The sequence below is a fragment of the Schistocerca americana genome, chromosome X, assembly GCF_021461395.2.
Source record: "Schistocerca americana isolate TAMUIC-IGC-003095 chromosome X, iqSchAmer2.1, whole genome shotgun sequence".
Lineage (NCBI taxonomy): Eukaryota > Metazoa > Arthropoda > Insecta > Orthoptera > Acrididae > Schistocerca > Schistocerca americana.
The window spans coordinates 611,315,879-611,335,687 of NC_060130.1; the positions used below are offsets into that span (position 1 = coordinate 611,315,879).

The 19,809-nt window shown below is 39.6% G+C and overlaps 1 protein-coding gene across 1 annotated transcript in view; it reads right to left on the minus strand.

Moving 5' to 3' along the window:
• The window catches only part of LOC124555301 (host cell factor 1-like), a 259,704-nt gene that overhangs the window by 132,141 nt on the left and 107,754 nt on the right, over positions 1-19,809 (minus strand). Inside the window, 1 exon segment of the mRNA XM_047129175.1 lies at positions 7,650-7,783. Within this exon segment, the coding sequence (XP_046985131.1) occupies positions 7,650-7,783 (134 nt within the window).

Sequence of the window (19,809 nt, forward strand, 5' to 3'; positions counted from 1 at the left end):
AGGGAAAGGAAGAGAAGGAAAAACAGAAGGTGAACATGGACTGGGGAAAGGGATGAAAGAGCAAACCATATGGTACAATTTTGTACAGAGCACAATTTAAATCATCACTAACACTTGTTTTAAGTCTCACAAAAGAAAGTTATATATGTGGAAGAGACTTGGAGACACCAAAAGGTTTCAAACTGATTATATAATGGTAAGACAGACTTCAGAACCAGATTTTAAATTTTAAGACATTTCCAGGGGCAAATTTGGACTTTGACCACAGTATATTGGTTATGAACTGTATATTAAAACTGAAGAAATTGCAAAAATATAGAAAATCAAGGAGATTGAACTTGGATAAGTTGAAAGAACCAGACATTATCGACAGTTTCTGGGGGGAACATTATGCAACAGTTGACTAGAACAAGAGAAAGCAATACCGTAGAAAATGATTATGTAGCTTTGAGAGATAAAATAGCGAAGGCAGAAGAGCATCAATAATGTAAAAATACAAGGCCTAGCAGATATACTCAGGTATCATGAGAGGTAACGAATATAATTGATGAAAGAAGAAAATAGAAAACAAAGCTAATAAAGCAGGGAAAGGAAATTCGAAAGTCTAAAAAATGATATTGTTGAAAGGAAGTGCAAAATGGCCAAGCAGGAATGGTCAGAGGACAAATTTAAGGATATAAAGGCATATATCACTAGGGGACGATAGATACCGCCTACAGGAAAATTAAAGAAGTCTTTGAAGAAAAGAGAAACCGTATGAATATCAAAACCTCAGATGGAAAACCAGTACTAAGCAAAGATGGGAAAACGGGTAGGTGGAAAAGTATACTGAGGGTCTATACAATGGAGATTAACTTGAAGGCAATATTATAGAAAGGGAAGGGGATGAAGATGAGACAGGAGATATGATACTGCACATAGAATTTGACAGAGCACTGAAATACCGAAGTCAAAGCAAGGTACCAGAGTAGACATTCCGTCAGAACTAATGATAGCCTTGGGAGAGCTAGATATGACAAAACTATTTCCTCTGATGTGCACAATGTATGAGACAGGCAAAATACCCTCAGACATAAAAAATGTAATAATTCCAGTTCCAAAGAAAGCAGATGCTGACAGTTGTTAATATTACCTATCAGTTTAATTAATCATGGGAACAACTGGTAGAAGCTGGCCTTAGGAAAGATCAGTTTGTATTCCTGAGGGACAGAAGAACACAAGAGGCAATACTGACCCTACAATTTATCTTAGCAGATAGGTTAAGGAACGGTAAACATTTGTTTATATCACTTGTACACTTGGAGAAAGCTTCTGATAATGTTGACTGGAATACTCTCTTTGAAATTCTGAAGTTAGCAGGTGTTAATTACAGGGAACAACAGTCTATTTACAACTTGTACAGAAGCCAAAGGTCAGTTACAGGAGTTGAGGGTGCATGAAAGGGAAGCTGTAGTTGACAAGGGAGTGGAGACAGGATTATAGACAATCCCTAATGTTATTCAATGTGTACATTGAGCAAGCAGTAAATGAAACCAAAGAAAGATTTGGACTAGTTCAGGAAGAAGAAATAAAAACATTGAGGTTTGCTGATGACATTGTAATTGTGTCAGAGACAGCAAAGGATGTGGAAGAGCAGCTGAATGGAATGGACAGTGTCTTGAAAGGAGCATATAAGATGAACATTAAAAAAGGTAAACAAGGGTAATGGAATGGATTCAAATTAAATCAGGTGATGTTGAGGGAATTTGATTAGAAAATGAGACATTTAAAGTAGCAGATGAGTCTTGCTGTTTGGGCAGCAAAATAACTGATGATAGCCGAAGCAGAGACAATATAATACGTAGCTGGCAATGGCTAGAAAAGTGTTTCTGACAAGGGAACCTCCCCATTGCACCCCCCTCAGATTTAGTTATAAGTTGGCACAGTGGATAGGCCTTGAAAAACTGAACACAGATCAATCGAGAAAACAGGAAGAAGTTGTGTGGAACTATGAAAAAAATTAGTAAAATACACAAACTGAGTAGTCCATGCGAAGATAGGCAACATCAAGGACACTGGGTCTGAAGGAGCGCCGTGGTCCCGTGGTTAGCGAGAGTAGCTACGGAACGAGAGGTCCTAGGTTCAAGTCTTCCCTCGAGTGAAAAGTTTAATTTTTTATTTTCAGTTTATGTGACAAACTCTTATGTTTTCATCACTTATTGGGGAGTGATTACCACATCCAAAAGAAAACCTAAATCGGGCAAGGTAGAAGAATCTTTTCACCCATTCGCCAAGTGTACAAGTTAGGTGGGTCGACAACATATTCCTGTCATGTGACGCACATGCCGTCACCAGTGTCTTATAGAATATATCAGACATGTTTTCCCGTGGAGGAATCGGTTGACCTATGACCTTGCGATCAAATGTTTTCGGTTCCCATTGGAGAGGCACGTCCTTTCATCTACTAATCGCACGGTTTTGCGGTGCGGTCGCAAAACACAGACACTAAACTTATTGCAGTGAACAGAGACGTCAGTGAACGAACGGACAGATCATAACTTTGGGAAAATAAAGAAAGTAAAATTTTCAGTCGAGGGAACACTTTAACCAAGGACCTCTCGTTCTGCAGCTACTCACACTAACCACGGGACCACGGCGCTCCTGAGCTCACATTCTCCTTGATGTAGCCTATCTTGTGCATGGACTACTCAGTTTGTATATTTTACTAATTTTTTTCACTGTTCCACACAACTTCTTCCTATTTTCTCGATTGATATGTGTTCAGTTTTTCACGGCTTATCCACTGTGCCTACTTATAACTAAATCTGAGTGGGGTGCGATCAGGAGGTTCCCTTGTGAGGAAAAGAAATTTGTTAACATCAAATATAGATTTAAATGTTAGGAAGTCTTTTCTGAAAGCATTTGTATAGAGGTTAGCCATGTATGGAAGCAAAACATGGACAATAAACAGTTCAGTCAAGAAAAGAATAGAAGGTTTTGAAATGTGGTGCCACAGAAGAATGCTGAAGATTAGGTGGCTAGATCACATAACTACTGAGGAGGTACTTAACAGAACTGGGGAGAAATACATTCGTGGCACAACTTGATTACAAGAAGAGATTGGCTGAAAGGACACATTCTGAGACACCAAGGGATGGAGGGAAGTGTGGGGTGTGAGAAGCACGAACACATGAACACAGTAAACAGAGTCAGAAGGCTGTGGGTTGCAGTAGTTATTCAGAGATGAAGAGGCTTGCATAGGAGAGAGCAGAATGGAGAGCTGCATCAAAACAGTCTTTGGACTGAAGACGATAACGACACCACCAAAAAATTCAAGATCCAAGACCCTATATATTAAATTACTGTGGAAGTAAACAAACCTGTATCAAAATATGGAAATGTTACAGTCATTAATCCAGACCAAATACCTATAAAACTATAGAACTCTTCACATTGAATGGCATCACAACTCACCGACATTTGCAATAACATCTTTAAATTGAAGAAATGCCAGATACAAACATGGAGGAGAAAGTATAGGGCATATTTCCATAAAAACAAAGGATATCTGCACATGCAGAAATTATACAGAGAGAAACTAACTTCACATAGTTTAAAAATCTGGGAATAAAAGTATAAACACGTTCTGTCAAACTAAGAACAACAACAGAAAGCCAACGTTGTTTCTGTCTAGGCAAACACACCACACGAAGTACATGCTGTAAGAATAGTCATAGGTAAGGGTAAATCTGTGCCTGTGATTTACTGATCTAGAAAAGCCTCTGACTGCGTGCTTCAGGCATTAATATGGCATGCTCAAGAACACAATGTACCTTAAGATTATGTAAGCATTATTGCAGATATGTACAATGATGATGTTATACATGTCTGAGACCCAGCTGGACAATGAGAGTTTCGATGTAAATGTTGGAGTATATCTATACAGCGGTCTAGTGCCCACTCCTGTTTAATATTGTTATGAATTATCCGAGTGCCCCACTATAAAAGTCATGGGAAAATTTTGTAAGCTGATGACAAGGTATTGATGTAAGGCAAACAAAACAGTCAAGAGATGCTGGAGAAGTGGTGAGAGGCATTAGAGTGCTGGTATGACCATCAGCGCAACTACTACAGAATACACTATTGGGTAGGATTGATCTATATGGGTCTATTTCCAATCAAAAGGAACCAAATCAAATGAAAAAATCGTTAGTCCAACAATGATATATAACAGTGAGATACAGGTCACAGGGAAGAGACATGAGCAAAAAGTGCAATCAAAGGAAATGCACTGTGACGTCTCAAGTGGGGTAATTCTTGAGGATAAGTAGTTTTGAACATGTAATCTGACCTTTAATGTGAACTGTTTTCAGACAAAGATGGTATGGTCAAATCTTATGCAGACCAGATGACTGAAGACTCTGGCCAATTGGCTGACACTTGTTCAAAAGTACATAAAGAAAATGGAGATTAGTCTAACAAGGCAAATTGTGCCTCAAGGTCAGGAAAGCCAAACCTGTGCAAAGGAGACGGAGGAGGAGGAGGAGGAGGAGGAGGAGTAGGAAACAAGTCCCTATTCAAAAATTAAAACTGAGTACATTCTCATTCTCACTAACTAAACACTCACATAATGTTGGTAGTTACAGTTAACAGAACACTACAATGTTGTTCATACATATAACTCTTCAGCAAATTAAGGAATATTTCTACATAAATTAAAACTGCTATTTCGTGAGAAACAGGGCAGGAGTAGCTAATAACTATCATCCAGTTATAGAACTCTCTTACAAACAATTTTGGAAAGTAAATTAGTGGTCAAGTTTTATCAAATTCACTGATGATTGAATAACAGTTGCACATAGACACTTTTTCTACACTGATTTTGTCTCGAGGGAACAGTTTTCACATTATTTGAAGGGAAGTGGTTGGATGGTGGTCACCTGGACTGTCTCATAGAGAACACTGTTATATCACTCCCCAGTAAACTGTGGAACTTCACTAGAAAGATCAAAAGTGTATTGCTTGATGTTCAGTGATTAATATCACCTAAAAGTTGTGAAGATTGCAGAATTAAATGTTCTTGGTATGAACTTTAGTTTTGTCATATTTCTCCCATTGTTTACTATCAGTGCAATGACAGAAGTAATTTAGAAACCAACTTGAAATCTACTGAAGAGCTCACAACATGTTAGGTGTTTACTGAGGCTCATTTGCCTACAGTAAATATCTCAGCAGTGGAGGTTAGCTTTTAACTCTCTGCGGTAAACCTGACAGCCTGCCGTTTATATATTTAAGGCACACTGTAATATGGCTAATCACAGATTCAGTGACAATTCTCCAAGATAGGATAGGAAACAATTAAGAGACTTCACTTTCACTCTTTTAGTTCACCAAATCTATACAGTCTTATCAAAACTCAAAATGCCTATTATGTGCAAAAAACAGGAGTAACATGTCATATAGCTCAGCACGTCACTTCACTGATAAGCCCCCTGAAAGGCTAATATGAAGAGCATCTTAGGAACTAAGGATTTTATGGCCTGATTGCAAAATGACCAATATTTTAGTATGTTTTGATGTATCTTGTCTGGTTTTGTAAAGAGTTAAGTGAATTCATGACTCCATCAAGGGAACCAAAGCAACTTGTGTACTCGTGCAATTGATTCCCTAGGTGAACACTAAGTACAGTAGTGTGGGAAGGCCAGTCAATATGCTACCAACAGATTTAGATCGTATGATGACGGCAACAGTTTTTCTTCAATGACCAGCAGGTCTTTGAACAGACGAAGGGTGTGGGCTGGTGACCCTCTTCCTTCACAGTCTCTTCTTTTTATAGACACTGGAGCAGATATAGCTTTTGCCTACAGGATGTTCTCCTGTTTGATCTCTTCTAGGGCCTGGAGTGATGTAGCCCTATTCCGCCCGTAGTAGGCTTTAATAATACTAATGGGTGAAGAAATGTTGAAATACTGTAGAGGATTTCATTCCTTTTACTACAAGCATTTTATCGTAAAGCAAACTGGAAACTATATCTGATGACATGTTGCAGGTCGTTCTTTAAGCAGTTAGCCATTACTCATTATGTATATACAGCTAAGTGATATACAATGAATCTACTTCTGGTAAAGATTTCCACATTAGTGTAATATACACTGTGGTGTCACACTACAAAGGACACCTCCTTACTGTGATGGCTACACAGTATATCCAGTTTTGTCTGTCACATGATGTGTATAGTATATGGCATATTGTTGGGTGACATGGTAGACTCTTCTTGTAAATGCACACTGTGGGGAAAGTGAATCATAAGTGAATTCATGACTCCATCAAGGGAACCAAAGCCACTTGTGTACTCGGGCAATTGATTCCCTAGGTGAACACTAAGTACAGTAGTGTGAGAAGGCCAGGCAATATGCTGCAACTGAACAGTTAATCATCCGGATAAGTCAATTTGGGTGGGGAGGGGAGGGGGGGGGGGGGGGGGGGGGGGGTAGGGGGAGGAAGACATGGCTGTGAGCATGAGAACAGTTTCCTGACTACCAATCAATTCTGTGGAAACTGCACATCAATAGCACTTTCCATTTCCACAATATTTGCAGTGCAAGTTTTAGGAGACTCAACCTGTATAATCATTACCTTAGTGAAGTTATTTTTTCTACTCACAAAAGGAAACTGGACAGAAAATTCTCTGCAGGTATGGTCTGCCGGCAAAATGAAAAGCAACCAGTGCTTATTGTAGAGGAAGATGCCTCTCCTTGAAGAATTCTACAGCCGGCCTACAGGATAACTACGAGTCAGTTTCCCCTGTAGCAGTATAGAAAAGTGTGCAGAGATTTATGCAGAATTTGTCCGTATGCTTACCTTATGTTTGTATTATTAGCAACTCGTATATGTATACAATGTAGTGTTAACACACTTTGTGGAAAATAAATTCCATCTGCCACCCCCCGCCCCCCTCCAGTCGCTTTTTGTGACGAACTGCAGTAGAGAGAATGAGGAATTGCAAGCTTGCTCTTCATCTGGCAGACCTATGAAGGAGGTAAGTGTATGACTGCAATTCGGTGACCCACCTTGCCTTGAGCTTCTACCCTCCACCCTGTTAAACCCCCAGAATACTATTTATCCCATAGTATGGGTCAGCTCTGTGACACTTAGACATGGTACACACATTTAGTATTTGTTTTTAACTCAGTCGATTTAACAGAAACATAAAATGTATACCGTTAAAACACTGCTTTTAATAACCTGCGATTTTTCTATTTCCTGTAATGCTGAAACTATTAGGCATAGGGAAAAAATAAATAGGACCTTTTTTGTAGGAAATTTGATTTAGCTTAATTTTGTACGGGGAGACATGTTTGCTAGAAGGCACAGTTTTAGAATTGTTCAAGGAAAACATAAAACGTAACATTTGTCTTTTTGTTCGAGTCATTCCAGTTGTGTGATGGGTGGGATTTCTATTTTCTGCCAGTGTCACATATAATCCAAGTTTAGATACTGGGTGTATTTTACCCATAGGCACACATAACAGCCGTTTTTTTCGCATGCACACTTACGTACATTTGGAAGAGACACAAAAATCATACAGAACTCATTAAATGAAGTGTCTATGCCGAACTATTATGGAAGTGGACTAGTTGTATCAAAATTAAATTACTGCCAATACATACCGCAACAGTGACTCCTTGGCTTGTTTTCACAAATGTTACTAGGTTTGATCCAGTGGAATTGGCTGACTTCTGTAAAATTATTTGCTTTCCTTGTGCTGGAGAAACCCCTCTAAGTAACGTCGCCTGCGGAGATGCTGTAATAAAACGGACAATTAAAATTTTAACCAAGCAACAGGTACAAACAAACTATGTATCTCAAAAACAAATCCCTCCAATTTTAGAATTATTTCAGTATGGCTCCTGATCATCAGGTTCTCCCATGAGCACTGATTTTAGCTGCTATTAAGTCACCCTGAAACCTTTACTTTACATATACAAACATTGTGGAGAGCAATCAGCAAAAGCAAACAACGTACGAGCAAAAACAAGTTACCAGTCTAAAACTGGAACATCTGCTGTCCAACGTATGTAATATTATTCACATATGAATTTCAGACGCTGTTGATGAGTGCAATTTATTACTCAGGGTTGCCATAAGTTTCCCCAAGTGAAATTTCCTGAGTTCCAGACACATTTTAGCATTTTTCCCTAACAAATTTTGAGATCTCAAGGGTAAGTTAAGACAAAAGTTGACAATCTGTCTTTGCACCTACAGTACAAGAAACAACAGTGCAAATGAGGAAATATCTAAAAAAAACTTGCAAGCAGATGGTGTTCCCTGATGTGTGCAAAAATCTTAAGTACTAACAACCAACATCTTTTGTAATGAACTGTTTTTAGATTAGGAAAGCAAGCCAAATGGTATGTGTGTTTCATTAAGACCACTGGGGTAAACGAAAGGAGCCTCCTCAAAGATCATGACAGCGATCAGGTGTACCCTGGACAACGTTAGGGTTTTGCCTAATGGTCAATCCTTTCAACACAAGACACCACCACATGGCTTCTATTAAAGCCAACTTTGACAATAATGTCCATAAAAACCGAAGGGCTCTCACATGAGAAAGAGGTATTACTCGCCGAAGCATATAAATGACAACTTTGATCTCCTAATAATTCGAAAGACCCATAGTGGCCCCAACAATAGAAGATTGAAGATCCACGCAATGAAATTAGTAACTGAAAGACCACGTGGACAATAAGGCAATGCAGTCTTTGCGAAAACAGACTTAGATATTATATCTACCGAACAGACATCTCAAGGAGACATCGAAATCTTGACTGTACAGGTGCAATCCTGTACATTGATATATATCTATAAGCCACTGAACAGTGAGTTCAGATTCAATGAACCATCCAATTTTGGGTTACAACCAACAAAAGTAGTAATGGGTGATGTCAACTATCATAGCTCAGCCTGGGGTACAGGCACACAGACAAAAGTGGAGAGGACCTCAAAATATGGGTAGACTCGACTGGACTGAAATTAATAAACGATCCCAAACTTCCACCTTCCTCTAACAGCAGCAGGTAGAACCGCAGATACAACTGTGATAACATCTTCGTCAGCAAACACACTGAATATCAAACCAGGAAGGATGAGGGAGAACCCCTCCCACGTGCACAACATCGAGCCATAATGTGTCTGGTAGAAGCAGTTACACCCACAACCACCCAATTCAAAAGATGCTTTAATTTTAAATGTGCCCAGTGGGACTAATTCACCCAAGAACTTGACCAAGAGTTCCAGAACCTAGACATGAGTCCCAAAAAATATGACATTTATTGAATTTTTTAAAACGGTCTCATGCAAAAACATCCTCTCTCTTCACTGCGTAAAGCATGATGAGAAGAACTGTGGCAAAACCCGGAACCAGGAAGGCCATGGAATAGTCCCAGGAAGAACCTACAGCCAGATTCGAACTTCCATATCTGATCTAGAAAGCCTTGAATAGATTAAGATCGAGAGTATCACGACGCACAGTAAACCTGAAGAAATGGGGCTATATCAGTATGGGCGAGCTCTGTGAATGTGGAGAACTTCAAGATCCGCAATAACTACTAGTCTGCAGGAAACTGGATGAACATTGCACGATACAAGACGTACTAACAGCAAATGACAAGGCCATAGAAGCTGCAGTATACTGGGGTTCGCATGGAACATAAATATTGTAATCCCAGACAGAATCATACCAGTTCTTTTAAATGAACATTGTTTCCTGTGTGTTTGTATTTTGCTTTATTAAATATTCACTTATCTCACTACCATGTATTGTATTGCTTTATGCTTTATATTTTCCCTTTACTGTAAACTTAAAGAGTTTGCAAAAGTGATGTCTTGGACACGATAAATAAATCAAGACCACTGATGTTATTTTATTTCAATGAAACTAAACGCATTTGGTGACAAAAACACACATTTCCTTGAAGTTGCAAGACAGATTTAAAATGCCATCACTGATTTCAGAAATAACCGCAGAAAGAAGTAGGCCTCTTGAAAAAAGTGTATAAGGTGGTGAAGAATTGTATAAACCCACACTAGGTGACCGCCAACCCACACTAGGTGACCACCAATAAAATGTTAGTTCTACTATGTTCATTATTGACGATTATTACCCACTGTGTTGTATCTATTATCTTACAGGTATTGTGTGATTTTTCTTTCAAGAAATATATGAGTACATAGTGTACAAACTGCCCGCCAGCGACTGACAATTTTCTCCTTCTTCCTGTCCGTACTTTCTAACATATAAACTACACTCCTGGAAATTGAAATAAGAACACCGTGAATTCATTGTCCCAGGAAGGGGAAACTTTATTGACACATTCCTGGGGTCAGATACATCACATGATCACACTGACAGAACCACAGGCACATAGACACAGGCAACAGAGCATGCACAATGTCGGCACTAGTACAGTGTATATCCACCTTTCGCAGCAATGCAGGCTGCTATTCTCCCATGGAGACGATCGTAGAGATGCTGGATGTAGTCCTGTGGAACGGCTTGCCATGCCATTTCCACCTGGCGCCTCAGTTGGACCAGCGTTCGTGCTGGACGTGCAGACCGCGTGAGACGACGCTTCATCCAGTCCCAAACATGCTCAATGGGGGACAGATCCAGAGATCTTGCTGGCCAGGGTAGTTGACTTACATCTTCTAGAGCACGTTGGGTGGCACGGGATACATGCGGACGTGCATTGTCCTGTTGGAACAGCAAGTTCCCTTGCCGGTCTAGGAATGGTAGAACGATGGGTTCGATGACAGTTTGGATGTACCGTGCACTATTCAGTGTCCCCTCGACAATCACCAGTGGTGTACAGCCAGTGTAGGAGATCGCTCCCCACACCATGATGCCGGGTGTTGGCCCTGTGTGCCTCGGTCGTATGCAGTCCTGACTGTGGCGCTCACCTGCACGGCGCCAAACACGCATACGACCATCATTGGCACCAAGGCAGAAGCGACTCTCATCGCTGAAGACGACACGTCTCCATTCGTCCCTCCATTCACGCCTGTCGCGACACCACTGGAGGCGGGCTGCACGATGTTGGGGCGTGAGCGGAAGACGGCCTAACGGTGTGCGGGACCGTAGCCCAGCTTCATGGAGACGGTTGCGAATGGTCCTCGCCGATACCCCAGGAGCAACAGTGTCCCTAATTTGCTGGGAAGTGGCGGTGCGGTCCCCTACGGCACTGCGTAGGATCCTACGGTCTTGGCGTGCATCCGTGCGTCGCTGCGGTCCGGTCCCAGGTCGACGGGCACGTGCACCTTCCGCTGACCACTGGCGACAACATCGATGTACTGTGGAGCCCTCACGCCCCACGTGTTGAGCAATTCGGCGGTACGTCCACCCGGCCTCCCGCATGCCCACTATACGCCCTCGCTCAAAGTCCGTCAACTGCACATACGGTTCACATCCACGCTGTCACGGCATGCTACCAGTGTTAAAGACTGCGATGGAGCTCCGTATGCCACGGCAAACTGGCTGACACTGACGGCGGCGGTGCACAAATGCTGCGCAGCTAGCGCCATTCGACGGCCAACACCGCGGTTCCTGGTGTGTCCGCTGTGCCGTGCGTGTGATCATTGCTTGTACAGCCCTCTCGCAGTGTCCGGAGCAAGTATGGTGGGTCTGACACACCGGTGTCAATGTGTTCTTTTTTACATTTCCAGGAGTGTACTTTTGAAGTGCCAAAATGTACTTGAACAAATAAAATGTCTATAAATCACCACACTGTAAAATGTACTTGTGATGAAAGTCACAACTCCTGAAATCAAATGCCCACGCCCCGCAGTCCTGGATCCATGGATAAACCCTAGAAATCCACTGCATTATGCCACGCAGAAACAGACCAGGCCTGTGGGCAGATCGGTGAGACTAGACCCAACGAGCAGGTCCTGCACATTAGTGGGAACTAAATGGTTACAGATGAGCAGGGCCGATCCATTACATATACTCGCAAAAACGGGCTCCGGTTTTGGGTCACTGCAAAAATCCACTCCTGTGGCCAGCTATTTACGAGTCACAGACAGCATGTTGATGAAAGGAGACCACGGAAATCAACGCATGCAACAGATAATTTGTTCAAATACTTTAAGAATCAATAATAATGAGGATATGTAGCAACTCGCCACAAAAATGATTGCTGAGCCACAGACAGGCATGCAGAAAAGACCATTACACTCTAATAATTAAATATTCAGCCATAGCTTTTGTCAGGAAACGAGAGCACACACACACACATTCACACAATCATTCAGACACAACCCAGGCAATCATGACCGCCGTCTACGGCCGCTGTGTCTACAGCCTCTGAGAATCAGATCCAAACACTCCTCATACCTCCTCTTTATCACAGCAACTGCTAGGCGAGTGGCAAGAAGTGGTGGAACCACTCACCACAAGCTGAAGGGCATCGTAGGAAGGGGAGAAGTAGTAGGAACGAGTAGGGAAGTGGTGCACACACTCGGCTGCACCCAGCCAGCGACAATGCATGACAACTCAGTAAACAAACCACATTTCACCTACCGAGACAAAAAATGAGATTTTTCCAGTGTTTCTTTGTTTTTCAAATTTCACTGATATTTCCGTGACATGTTTGAAAGTCCTTGATTACCAGAACCTGTGGCAACCCTGATTACTGTGTGTGCAGTTGGATAATTCTGTAACTTCCAATATTTTCTTCATGGTTTTCTCCAGTTTACTAAATTTTTGGTGAAGTAAATGCCAAATAAATACATAAAGAACATTTATAGCTTGCAAAAAAATTAAGAGAATGCAATAAAATTTAACAGTGAAAGTAGTTTCAGTTAAGCATACTGAAAACTAATGTAATTAATGTGACCACAATTTCTTTTCTACTGGTCCCGCAGCATGCACTAGGTTGAGGAGTGACATTTTTGGCACAGGTTTCCTCTGCGCTATTGATTTATGTAGTCATAATATTTACACTACAAGCTCATTTTTGCATTTTTGCCATTATTAAGCATACCTTTACAGATAGTTTAATAGGTATAATAGTGTTCCCTATGTCTGTGTGAGTTTCTATGTCTAGATATGGCACAATAACGCTTACATGTTAGCTCCACTTTCGACTGTAAAGATAAATTCTCTTTCCGTTATGTTATGATCACTGTATTTCTAGATACCTTTGATTTTAGAGGTCTTGGTAAAATTTCTTTTGACAGCTTTTTATGAGCTCGGCTCCAGCAATGCTATATGTTTACAATGGAAATTATATTTCATGGTAACTGATATTTATGCTCCAAGGAGAAATATGGACTGCATCATACCAGCTAAGACACAAGTTAAGTCTGTCATACATAGACTGAGAAACTAAAATAGATGTAAGGAACAATATCATATCTATTACACCACTTTCACAGATATGTTTGATAATGGCAAAATCGCTGAACAGGTTTGTCATGTAATTTTGTAATCACTACGAGTAAATAAATCAATAGTGCAGCAGAAACCCATACCAAAAACACTAAGTGACAAAAGTCGTGGGATACCTACTAATATTGTGTCGGACCTCCTTATGTCCAGTGTAGTGCAGCAACTGGACATGGAAGTGTTTCAGTAAGACCTCTTAAGTCCTCTGCAGGAATACTGAGCCTGCTGTCTTTATAGCCACTCATAATTGTGAAAGTGTTGCCGGGGCAGAATTTTGTGCACAAGCTGACCTCTTGATTATGTCCCATAAATGTTCTTCAAACCAATTGCTAACAATTGTGGACCGATGACATTACACCTTGTCATCCACAAAAATTCCATCGCTGTTTGGTAATCAAGTCCCTCAATGGCTGCAAATGGTCTCCAAGTAGCCAAACATAACCAGGACCCAGTCCATTCCATGTATAAACACTCCACACCATTATGGAGCCACCACCAGCTTGCACGAGTGCCTTGTTGACAACTTGGGTCCATGGCTTTGAGGGGTCTGCACTGCACACTAACTCTAGCATCAGCTCCTACCAACTGTTATTGGAGCACATCTGACCAGGTCATGGTGTTACAGTTGCCTAAGGTCCAACCAATACAGTCACAGCATTTCAGAGGCACTGCAGGTGATAATATGCTGTTAGCAAAGGCACTCACATTGATCGTCTGCTGCAATAGCCCAATAATGCTAAATTTCACCACAGTCCTACAGGATACATTTATTGTACGTCCAACACTGATTTATGTAGTTATTTCATGCAGTGTTGCTTGTCTGTGGTTAAGTGCCTAAGTGAAATAAGGTATATGGACAAAAAATTAGAGACTGCAGACTGTGTCAAATTCCTTGGCGTATTAGTCAATAAAAACCTGTTTTGGAGGCATCATGTCGACAACATACTGGGTCGACTGAATAGCCTTGTACATAATATGAATATCTTGTATAGTATTACTGATTTAGCTGTAAGAAAAACTGTATCTAATGCATATTTTGTTTCAGTCGTTAGGTATAGTATAATTTTCTGGGGGTCTGAAAAAACAAATTTACTTAGAGCTTTTAGACTATAAAAAAGAATCATCCGAGCAATGATGGGAGCAAAACCAAAGCAACAGTGTAAACCTTTATTTTGTGAAACTAGATCTAATGAGCATTCCAAGAATATACATCTATGAAACTCTCACTTTCACGAAAAGAAACCCACAACTTTTTGAGCGCAACTTCTTCTTGCATCAATATGATACTAGATATAGAACGAGCTACATGTTACCTACCCACCGTTTAAAATCATATGAAACAACCCGATACTATACGGGCATGAAATTTGTAAATAAAATATGGAAAGATATGGATGACCTAAATGTAAAAGGTACCAAAAGAGACCTGGAAAAATATCTGAAAGATAAATGTTACTATAGTGTAGAAGATTTTGTGAATGGCAACAATGCATTATAATTGTAATTTAAATAACTCTTTGAAGATGTTACACCATATATATTATTAGTTTATTGTCAATTTTTAGTATTACTATATATAGTGTAAAACTGACAAGTCACCTATGTCACATTCTTTGATTGTATAAGGCATGTTATGTGATGATAAAAATTGAATTGAATTGAAGTGAAGGTCTTCGGCCACTGCATTGTCCATGGCGAGAGGTAATGCCTGAAGTTTGGTATTCTCACCACACTCTCAACGCTAAGAATCTCAGAATATTGAATTCCTTAATGATTTCCAAAATGGAATGTCCCATGTGCCTATCTCCAGTTACTATTCCGCATTCAAAGTATGTTAATTCCTGTATACAGCTATAATCATGTTGGAAGCCTTTCCACACGACTCATCCGGGTACAAATGACAGCTCCAACATTGCAGTGTTTTTTTTATACCTTGTGTATCCAATATTACCATCATCTGTATGTGTGCATATCACTATCCCATGACTTTAGTTGCCTCAGTGTAAAATAACACGATCACTACAAAAGCTTATAGAACTTTAACTGGTTCTATGTATTTGGGCACTAAACCTGACATGAACAGTGATGATTAAAGTTTTTAAAACATTCACTTCTGTTTTTATAAAGTTGATTCATTTGTGAATGACACTGAACTATGGTATTTCACAGCATACTTTGGAAACAGCCCTGCTAAGCATGAAATCTCTTTGTTAATAATAATGAAATAGATGACAGACACAAAAACTCACGCCAATGCAACTCGCACAAGACTGCAGTCTCAGGCAACTGAAACCGTTGTGCCTATCTGCGACTCAGCATCTCCACTATATGGTGATTAACAACTTTCCTTTTCATAATATTGTTAATAATAACACTAGGAGCTTCCAATACTTATAAGAAAATAAAATATTTAGCAACACAGATTTTGACAGCCAGGAAAAAAAAAAATCAGTCTCCGAAATGATGGCTACAAAATATCTTGAATGGGTTACTGATCTTGGGACAAAGTATTACAGTAGAACTACAGGAGGAACACAGTTCCCTAACTATTTTGAGATGATCTGAAAGCAGTCTCTTTACAGGAAATATGGTTTTAACACTGCAGAGCTGGTACACAAATAAATAAATTTTAGTAGCTACTTAGTGCAAAAAATATTTCTCCCCCATACACACAAAAAGAAGTAATATACCCAGTTGTGTCAAATATATATTCCAAAACATAATTTAACTCGTTTGTTTCAATGCTAACCCTCACTTACACTGTTGATATCTGGTCTATGATAGACACACACACACACACACACACACACACACACACACACACACACACACACACACACACACACACATTAAATCTATGAAATACTATGCGTTTTGCTATGCTCGATAAATCAAAGCAATTATCATGACAAACACATTACAGTCCAAAGTCGTCACTTTTTCAGATAACTGTTTCATCACCAACTCTTCACAAAAGTACTTTGTTTCCCCAACACAATTTAACTTACCACAGTATCTAAATTAGTTGTAGATCTGGCTTTAAAGAAGTACAGGTGTTCGACTTTCACAGAAAAGAAGTGTGTTATTGAACCCATGGATTGTCGAGTCCGGGTGGGGGAGAGGGCTAGGCATAGTCAAGCCATTTGCTGTTAGTATGGGAATTGAACAGTCCATTGCTTTTTTTTAAAAAAAAAAAAAAAAAAAAAACATTGTTAAAAAAAATCAATATAGTTCTAGTTGTTACTTTCTGCTTCCCTTTGAAATGGATTATGTTTCCTATTGAAACTATTTATTAGAATGCCTTACTATTACGACGTTTTTAGTCTACAAGTTTTGATACCTGTTTGCTGCCCGTATGCTTTCATTTGCCCCAACAAAAACTTCTGAGAGAACTTCCAAAAGCGGAACACCTAATTGTTAACACAAGACGATCCCAGCAGAGAGTTCAAAATGCCGATCATATAGAAGTAATTCAAGAGGAATGTGATGTGATCCACTGACCTATCAGATTTTAACCTTTTGTTAAATAGTGATCCTTTAGGGTAACACTGTGTCTTACTACAATAAATAACATCATCACTAACTTTTTTATGGTCTTTCACACAGTATTGTTTCAAATGAAATCTTTAAAAATGGTACGATTATGTATGTAATGGATTATTTGAATTTCCCAACTTCAGCGGATTCATTAACTTTGGGTAACAAATGTTTCTGCTTCTCATCCATTTTTCTTCTTGAATATACTTGTAATTTCATTAAAAAAAAAAAAATTTGATTTCAGAATGGTCCCACCTCTTTTTTTATCTACACATGTTAACAAAAATAATATTACTCAAATCTGTTGAGCAACTCACCCAAATACTCTGAGAAATTCAGAACATGCTGTAGCCCTGATTTTTTAAAACACACAAAGTATTACATTAGTTTAGTATTACATTACATTAACAGGCTATGCAGTTATGTCGTCTCTCATCAGAGTTGAACTTAATGCATAGAACTAATCAGGGACTCACCCGAGAAATGTGCAATATTGTTAAAAACACAGTCCTTGAAAATTATGTATATTACGTCTGCACAAGTGAACACCCTATTGACCCAATTTTTCACACCCAGTGTTTATAACATATTTAACCAAAAAGTATTAAAATTTTTGTAGAAAGTATCGTAATTTGGGTGAGCATTATTAAATCTGCAGATATATAACAATCATAAATTCCAACAAGCTGTGAGAATTTACTCCTAGCCACTAAAGCCTTAAACAGTCCTCTGACCATACTGTAAAACTAATTTTATTCCTCAAAATCTGTAAAACTGTTCTCAAACACAGATTTGCTATGCTAGTAGAGTTTTGGCTTTCATACAAATAACTACGTCCATTAATTCAATTGGCATGTCATTACAGTAACATTATACAGTGGAACCTCACACAGAGAGCATGATTCGTTCCAGAATCTTACTCATAGAGTGAAACACTTGTTAAGCGAAACAATTTATCTCGTACAAATTAATGTAAAATACGATAATGCATTCCACGCAGAAAAATTATTAAAATTTTTATCTTATTCCTGCCATTTATTCAAAGAAAATTTTATACATACAGTATTATGTACTTTATTATTCATGATACATAACTCATTCTTTTTTACTTAGAAGCTATTTATAGTCATTTGTTTCTGCTGATGCTTCAACTCCTGGCGAAAATGCAATACAGCATTATCGTCAAATAAAAATTTGTAGCATGCGTAGCACTTCTTTATTGTGGTGATGATTTTCGATGTACAACACAATCAATTCCCCATTTCTCTTATTGTGCCTCTTCCTCCTCCTCCTCTGAAGAACTCCTCTTCACAACTTCCTGCTGTTAAACACACTGCAACTCCATAAGCTCGGTGGTCATTTCTTGGTTGTGATCTTCCAAAAGCTCATTGATATCCACTTCTAGTCCCATGCTCTTGGCCAAAGACACAATCTCGTTGACTACAGGCCCAACAAGTACTTACTATATGCCTCAGAGTAACTTTCGACAATGCACTACGGCCAAAGCTTCTTCCAAGCAGAAGTGAGAGTTCTCTTGGTAAGCCCATCCCAAGCCTTTTCTATCGTCTTGACGCAGGCAATGATGTTTAAGTGATACTTCCAAAACTCTCCAAGAGTGAGATTGGTAGCTTCAGTCAACTAAAAGTAATGCTCCAAGAGTGCTTTAGTGTAGAGCTTCTTAGAGTGGTGTTGGGATGCAGAAATTGGATCTTGATGAATTGGAATTCTCCAAGGAGGTGGTCTTGTAGGTCTGGAGAATGTGTGGGAGTGTTGTCCATCACAAGCAAGAAACGGAGTGGCAGATTTATCTCAAGCACATATTTTTTCCACCAAAGACCACAGACTTCATCGACCCATTCACAAAAAGTATCACATGTCCCCCAAGCCTTGATGTTGGACCTCTATATTATATTTAACATGCTCTTCTGGACTTTACACTTCTTGAAGGCTCGTGGAGTTTCTGAATGGTAAACAAGCAGTGGTTTAGTTTTCAAATCACCACTTGCAGTGCCACAGAATAGCAGTGAGGTACTATCTTTCACTGGTTTGTGACAGGGCAATGCATTGTACCTTGTTAAGGTATGCTTTGGCATCTTTCTCCAGAATAGACCCTTCTCGCCATGATTAAAAACCTGTTTCGGCAGATAACCCTCAGAATCTACGAGATATTGAAGTTGCGGATGAAGTTCCATGCTGACTTTATGTCTGAGCTGGCTGTTTCGCCGCCTCGCAACACTGTGGATGCCAGTTGTTCTTTTAAACTTCCTGAACCACCAACGGCTTCTCTTAAAGCCTTCTCCGGCTGCTCATGATCCTGGCGTCTTCTTAATGAGGTCAGCAGAAATGATTCACGCCTTCTCACAAACGACGTTCTTGTTGTCACCTTGCAATTGCTTTTCATTTACCCATATAAGAAGCAACCTTTCGTCATAGATACCATTGTCACTCCATTTGAAGCATCATCTCCTTAATCTTATCCTTGTTCTTGAGGATAGGGCAAATATTTGATGTAGATCGACTGTATGTGTGTGCTAAATTAGCAACGCTCACACCACATTCAAGTTTTTCATTGATTTTACTTTTCATTTCGAAGGTCATTTTCTTTCTCTTATGGTCGTCTTCGTGTGGCTTTTTCTTCAGGGACATTTCTAGAAAGATTATTAAAATTTGCACACAAAAAAACTGTGAAGACACAAGTTTACAAAAATTGTGTGATCGCAAGCTGCAGTAAGATGCTAGCAGAAATAGTACTAAACCTAGACTGTAGTATGTATTAAAGACATTGTTCATATGCTGCTACTGACAATGAAAGGTGTTCATAATGTTGAATGTTTCCCCCACCGTGCCCA